This window comes from Pteropus vampyrus, unplaced genomic scaffold (genome assembly GCF_000151845.1).
Source record: "Pteropus vampyrus isolate Shadow unplaced genomic scaffold, Pvam_2.0 Scaffold476, whole genome shotgun sequence".
In the NCBI taxonomy this organism is placed as follows: Eukaryota; Metazoa; Chordata; class Mammalia; order Chiroptera; family Pteropodidae; genus Pteropus; species Pteropus vampyrus.
In genome coordinates this window covers 872,752-880,383 of record NW_011889257.1, presented here as the reverse complement: position 1 = coordinate 880,383, position 7,632 = coordinate 872,752, and the positions used below count along the sequence as shown (strand labels likewise).

The following is a 7,632-nucleotide window of genomic DNA, read 5'->3' as shown; positions in this document are numbered from 1 at the left end:
TTTTATGCCTCCATAGAAAATGTGTAAAAGAATGTTTTAATTTTACATGACAAAGTTGCTTACATTTATATGTGTTTGTCTTATGCCGAGTATAGTTCTAAGCACTCTAAACATATTACCTCCCTACCACAGCCCTGCAAAGCAAGTACTGTTGTGCGCATTTCGTAGAGAAAGAAACCGATCGCAGCAATTAACCAATAGCTGCTCAGCTGTTGAGAAATTCATTCATTTCTACGTGGTGTACTCTTTACTTTGGTGACAGCCTGTACTAAAACCTCTCGGTTTAGACTGTGTGTGTAATCATATAAGTTCTTATTGAGGGTTTTGTTTTGTTTTGTTTTGTTTTGTTTTGTTTTTGGTATGCAGGGTGGGGTGGTATTTTGAGAAAACAGAGTAATATCTCATGTAATCTTTCATTATTTTTTTTTTTTTTAACTTGATGAGTTGCCTAACTTTTAAGTTTGCGGCATAGGTCAAATTAACATATCAGGAAATAAAGGTATGTAGCTATTTCAGAATCTCTAAAGAAGGTGCGGATGAATTGAGTCTATCTCGATAACGAAAGGGGTCTTTATTTGTATTGAGGGTGGCGAGAGGACTGAAGTGTTCTCTTTCTCGTCTCCAGGGCTGGTTGATTTGTGAGGAGCCAACATGCAGAAATCGAACTCGGCACCTCCCGCTTCAGTTCTCCCGAAATGGACCTCTTTGCCAAGTCTGCATGAAAGCTACACTTCGACCAGAGGTAACGGTCACATAACGCTAAAGAGCTGTGTAGAAGGGGCCGAGGGTCTTCGCTTGCCCATTCCTTAGCTTTGCAAAGTAGATACTTGGTATTTGCTCTGTGGTGACACCTTACTACCCACCCCCACCCCCCATTTAAAAAAGATATCCAAACTTCAAAAAGATATGCTTTACTTTTTTCACGTCATGAACAATACTATATTTATATCTAAAAAAGAAAACTGACAAGTTCTCATATGGGTTACTCAGATTTCTTCGGCTACCACTTCATAATTACAGAAAAGAGATACCATTCCCTTGTAAAAATTGCTCTTATCTTTGGACCAGATAAGAACCCCTTTTGTAAAGGCCAGAAAGCCTCCCAAACCAATACTCTAAAGGTTTATTTTTTTATATAGGAGTTCATTATTTCTAAGTAGCAGCATAGATCAGTAGTTCTCGAGCTTTTTCTCTACCGTAATACATACACCTGAGGGATACAGCAGACTGTCATTAGTGCCTCCCAGCTGGGGAGCACACAGTCTGGAAACATCTCCCTGATAATTTAGTTGCCTTCCCTCTGTTGCCTCCTTTGAGCATCATCAGCCCAAGCACCATTTCGCAAACTGCGGGGAGAGGACTGCTTGAAGGTCTTCCGTCCAAAGAGGGTTTCGTGATCGAGTGCATCGAGCAAACTCAGGCTAGCCAAAGTCAAACAGGCTTACTGCAGATTGTCTCAGAACCCGCACAATGATAACGTGCAGTCCGCCTCACCAAACAGGACTGTAGTGTGCCTCACTTTTCCAAATCGATCTGGCCCGAGGATCTGTAAGGATTTTGGTGAGAAGAGAGAATAGGAAACCCATTAATTATTTACTTATTTTTTTTTTTTAAACACAGAGGCAGTGTTCTATAGGTTTTGACTTCAGATCTTTCCACAGAAAAGGCTTGATACATAGGCTAGTTTTAGGAAAATATTTAAGATAACATATCATCACAGAATTTAGCAAGAAGTCAGAAACTGCAAACAGCTACCACCGCCATTGTCGTGTCTTCTCTTTTTCTTTCGCATAGCCGTTTGTATGTTTTACATGGTTTCAGTCACAGTGCTTATTTTTTGTCAAGCATCTATCTAAGTTGCTACTTAATTTTCGGTAGCAAAAGTTTTAAATGCAAATTTAACCATCCTCTCATTGGGCATTTTAGGCTTTCCACTATCTCTTTACCGTGATAAATATTTTCTCGCTTAAATTCTTTTTTGTTACTTGAAATACTTCTTTAGAATAAAGTCTTACCGACAGTACACATCAAAGTGCATAAATACAATATGGTCATGATTCATACCAAATTGCTTTCTTAATGGGTTATCCCCATTTACACTGTAACCGGTAGTTGAGGAGTGGACCGGTTTTATCACCACCTTTGCGGCATTCGGACATTATTATTCATTACGTTTAACTAATTTGATACATGTAAATGTCCCTTGTAGATCTGATTTTGTAGATCATTGATAATTAACAGAGTAGAATGTAGATTTTTTTAAAAAATACAGAGCTCAAAGCGAGAATTAGCTGTCATAGCAAATTTTTTTTTACGTCAGTCTAATCGCAGGACTTGCATCAGCAGGTGCAGAAAGAGAACAAAAGTATATCTGTTTAGTGTGACTCATCAATCCAGTTGTAGGCTCCAGGGGAATTACCTTGCTTCAAGAATCCATGCTGCCTTTGAGCCTTTAACATCTACCTCATCAAGTGAAGTTCAATGAAAATTGAATTACTTCTTAGAAAGTCAGCCAGTTTTATGATTGCCTTCTTGGTGAGAGAAAGGAAAAGGAAAACGTATAGCTAGTAGATCCGTAACCTTCCAGTAAACACTGACGATGTTACTGGTAGTGGCTTAATGCATCAGGTTATCTTTGATCATTTATTATCCTTTTTTAAATGAACGGACCAACACAGGCATTTTGAAATAATTTTTTTTTCCCCCTTCATATCCTTGTCCTCAAAATGGTGGCATTGTGGGCAGGCATTTAATCAAGGTTATCAGCTACTCTTTCGAGAGAGAAGCTTTCATAGCTTAGTTCCTCAGGTCATGTTGCTGCTCAGAACATGACCCTCTGGAATAACCGGAGGTTCACAGCATCCTGGTTGCTGATACTGCCTTTATTAGCTGCTCCTCACAGGGACCTTGACAGTGGGGCTGAGCCCATTCTTCTGCAGTCCACTTGGGGTTGCTGGTGATGAGTGGGGAATTTCTTAATTATATTTATGAGGTTCCTAGGCTTTCCTAGTAGGAGGAAAAAGCTGCATCTTTCCAGAGATACAGCAAGTCCTCACTTAACATCGCCAGTAGGCTCTGCAGCTTTAAGCAAAGCATGTAATGAAACCAGTTTTACCATAGGTTAATAAAAAGAAGAATTAGGGTCCTACGGAAACTCATCGATGTTGTAACAAAACAACATTATTCAGGGACCCGCTGTGATTCCAAAGAAGTTCCAGAATCAGTGGTGTGTGGACAGGGCCATGATAATCACCATACGGTTTTTTCCAAGGTGTTAATTTTGCAGAGTTCTGCTTAGATGATTCATAAGTTCTGGGATGCTGTGTCTCAATCATATAGTGCTCATGTAAGCATTATTTATTGAACACCCGTATCTTAGGCACTTTGCTAGTTGCTAGGAACATATCAATGAACGGGACATCTTCTTATTTATAAAGCTAGTTCAACATTTCTTAGCTTATATAAAATTGGTATCTTTGGGCAAAAATAGGCATTTGTAAATATCCGTTTGGGCAAAAACACCACGCTTTTCTAATGCTTGACTAGCGGGGACTTAAAGTACATTGTTCAAATCTGGTAGTACAGCACTTGCCTCTTACTGTGCCAGTCTCATCCTCTCACAGATAAATCTACTCAATTAGTCCTGAGTTGCAGTTGGCTTGACTACTTTCCAGAATTGACTTGGAGTACGAAAGCTGGCTCTTCTTCTGGCTCATGGTGCCAGAGTTATGAGAAGAAAGATGGGTTTTAGATGTCTCTCTTCTCAGATATCTTTTTTTTTTTTTTTTTCATTTTTTTTATCATAGTTTTTTTTTTTAAATTTATGGGAATTTAATAGTATACAAATTGCCGATTATTAATAATATGTTCTCTGCTGGATAGGAAGTGCAAATAAACAGGAGCAAAAACTTCGAGGTATGCGTAACTTCTTAAGTGAATAGAGCCCTTTTCTACACTGCTGATGAAGACAGGACTTATCCAAGTTAGAGACTAATATTTTAATATCTTCTTATTTCAAGGACATGGTTTTGACCTCTCGCAGTGACCAAATCTTTGTGGCTGTGATCTGAACACACAAGGGCTTCTGTGTTACGTAATTCACCAAAAATAAAGTGTTCTGTTTTGTTTTCATTACGGAACCAAGATTTTTAACCGAGTTCAACTTTTTCTCACTAACATTTCCATTCTTGACGTAGAGATGAGAAAACATCTAAGTGTGACTCCCTGGGCTGTGGCAGAAACTGTTTGCAAAATTGGACCCCCCCACGGGGGTCCGTGTTACAGCCCTTTATTCACTTGTATATTCAATGAAGTGTCTTGAAGGCCTCTTAGGAGGAAAGCAGTAGAGTGACTTCTGGTACTATTTGGAATACCTCTGGTGTTTCTCACATTATCCTCAGTTGTAAAATTGTTGAAATCTTTTATAACAGAACACGTGTACCATACTGGACTGTGGCCTTTAGGGGAGAAGTTAAATAATGAACTTAAAATCGTTATGTGTTACAGTTTCAAAGTGGCTATGGCTGAATGAATTGTTGATTTGATTAGTAGGGTAAGGACAGTGAGAATTTTGTGAAGCTATCTGGGAGAGTGTCTTGTTTCTGCATAAGATGAAAACATGAAAATAATCGTGTTCTCTTAAGGTAGCCATCATGAGTTGTGCAGGAGGAGAACTTCAGAACTATGATGGAAAGTCTTAAACATCTAGTGATCGGTTACTCTCCAGTAGTCTGTGGGTCTCTACCACGAAGGGTGTTTGGGATCTCTGTCGTGATTTCAGTGTGCTTGTTCTTTGATGCAGAGATTGCTAAATTCTACATACAGCTTCTCTTACCACAAAGCAGTTGCTAGCCTTCTTTTTCAAAAATGTTCATGCTTTTTTTTTTAGAGATGAAAGTCATATAATATAAAAATAACCATTTTCAGGTGAATAGTGCGGTGGCATTTTGTACATTTACAATGTTGTACGACCACCACCACTATCTAGTTTCAAAACATTTTCATCACTCCAAAAGGAATCCCCATGCCCCTTAAACAATCACTCCCCGTCCTTCCTCTTCTAGTCCCTGGAAACCATTCATCTACATCTGTCTCTGTGGATTTGCGCGTTCTGGATAATTCATATAAATGTAGAATCAGACAATATGTGAGCTTTTGTGTCTGGCTCCTTTCACCCAGCATAGTGTTTCTGAGGTTCATCCAGGTCGTAGCACATGTCAACACTTCATTCCTTTTTATGGCCAAATAATACTCCATTGAATAGATATACCACCCTGTGTTTATCTGTTCATTCATTGATGGCCATTTGGGTTGCTTCTTTTAATATACTTTTAAAGTTTATCTCATTTTTCATTCGCTAGATAGGTCTTACATTTGACTTACATTTGTGTCCTGTGGCTTGCTCATTGGTCCTAATTCAGCTGAATGGACTGCTCCGATCCTCTGTTCCTGCCTTCACTTAGCACTTCTTCAGCACCTACTCTCTGCCTGTTTTATGAGAGCCTTTTGGTTCTTTGAAGGTAGCTGTCTTCCTGAGCTTTCCCCTGCTAGTCCCAATATTCTGAGGTCTTCAACCATTTCTCTAGTGCTCTATTTTCAGAATAATGACCCCAGCCTAGCGTTTGTGACCTGATAGCGCGAAGCCCAGAGCTGCAGGCAGCACTTCAGGTGGTCTCACTAGCACTAATACAGAGCAGAATAAACTTGCCCCTGCCAGCTTTTCTAGGTAGTAAATTTCTGTGAAGTCTATTTTGGGTTATATTACCTTTCTTGGCATCCATATTCACAGTGTTGGTTCATTTTGAGCCTTCTGCATACTAAAACACATAATGATTTTTTTGCACATGCAACAACCTCTGGGCCATGCTTTTTCAGGTTTTTTGAGACCCAAGTGGTTTATCTAGACCTAAGTGTCACAAACCAGGTGGCTTAAAACAACAGAAATTTATCGTTGCACAGTTCTCGAAGCTAGCTAGAAGTCTCAAATTCAGGTATTGGCAGGACGTTCTCCCTCTGAAATCTGTCGGGGAGAATCCTTCCTTGCCTCTTTTTCTAGTGTCTGGTAATCTTTGGCGTTCCTTGCCCTGTAGATGCATCACTGTGGTCTCTGTGTCTGTCGTCACATGGCCATCTTCTCCGTGTGTCTCCATATCTTTTCTTCTTAGGATACCAGTCATGTTGGATCAAGGGCCCACCCTTATCCCACATGATCTCATGTTAACCTGATTTTATCGGCCAAGTTTCTGTTTACAAATAAGGCCACATCCACAGGTCCCGGGAGTTAGGACTTCGACATACCTTCTTAGGGATGCAATTCAACCCATAACCGGTAGGAATGGTATTGAGCTGAAGGAAATGGATACCAAAAGTAGCAGCAGCTTAAACAGAATAGACGTCTAATTCACTATCCAAGAAACGTTAATTTTGTATCGTATGACAAATCCAGTTGCGGGCTGTCTAGAATTGTTGCAGTGGCTCTGCAGTGTCATCACGGGCACAGGCTTCTCCTGACCCTTCTCCATCATCGGCGGTGCCAGGCTTCCACCCTCAAGGTCACAGTGTGGTGCAAGGTGGCTGCATATACTCCTTCAAGCCATCAGAGGCTATATAATACAGAGAAAAAGCTGAAGAGTTGAAGGGATGCGCCTCCCAGCCGAGTCAGTTCTTTGACCAGCCTTCCTAGAAGTTTCACTCGATACTCCTGGCTTACATTTCATGGGCCAGAAATTATTCACATGGACAGAATAGGATTGTTGTTGTTGTTGTTGTTGCTGGAGAGAAAGAGTAGACTGGGTATTTATCGCAGGCCAACCAGCACTGAGAAAGAGACCTTCCAGTGAACCCTGTGAAATCTCCCCTTGCTGTGCTCAGCCCATCACTGTCCCATTGTGGATTTTTGGATCCAGATTCTGCTCTGCGCCCGGCCTTTTGTCTTCTACAGATCTGATGCTGTGACTAGCCTTCCCTCTTTTATCTTCTCCAAAATATTGATTAAAATGTCGAAGTGCGTTTATGCATCTGCTAGTGGATAGGTGCCTTCTTCCACGTGAACACGGCTCCATTTTAATCAGCACCCTTTGTACAAGATTGTTCTACCACTTGCTAATTATCTTTGCTTCTAGTCTATCATTCTCTGCAAGGGGCTCCTCTCAAGGGGAAAACCACAACATTGCTAATCGGATGCTGATGGTCTCATGGTTTCATAACTATTTCGGTCCCTGGAATGAGAAATCATGGGGTCTGTCTCCTTTGAAAATCTGATATTTTAAGCAGCATATTTAAGAATGTGTGTGCTTCTCATTTTATCCCAGGAGCCAGTTGCGTGCGTAAGGAGAGAGGTCGTATAATTTTTAGTATGTTTTTGGTCATTTGCCAGGAGATAGTATATACGATGCTGTGTAATGACCCTGGCCAAAGAGTCTTGACTAAGAATGGGAGTGATAAGACAGGGCCATAGTAATAAATTTTGGAATGCGATATGACTTGCTGGTAAATGTTAACTAATTAGAACTTCAAAAATAATTATTAAACCATGGCCCTAAAGAAAACAAGAGGCGACTTAATATCGAAAACAATGTATGGAGTTTTGATTCACTCATGGTGGATAAACAGAAGATAGACACAGGCCCTGCC

The 7,632-nt window shown here is 40.4% G+C and overlaps 1 protein-coding gene across 1 annotated transcript in view; it reads left to right on the top strand.

The window, feature by feature from the left end:
* POLA1 (DNA polymerase alpha 1, catalytic subunit) overlaps positions 1-7,632 on the top strand; it is a 281,922-nt gene that overhangs the window by 176,408 nt on the left and 97,882 nt on the right. Inside the window, exon 35 of the mRNA XM_011382457.2 lies at positions 626-742. Within this exon, the coding sequence (XP_011380759.1) occupies positions 626-742 (117 nt within the window). The remainder of the gene's footprint in view (positions 1-625; positions 743-7,632) is intronic.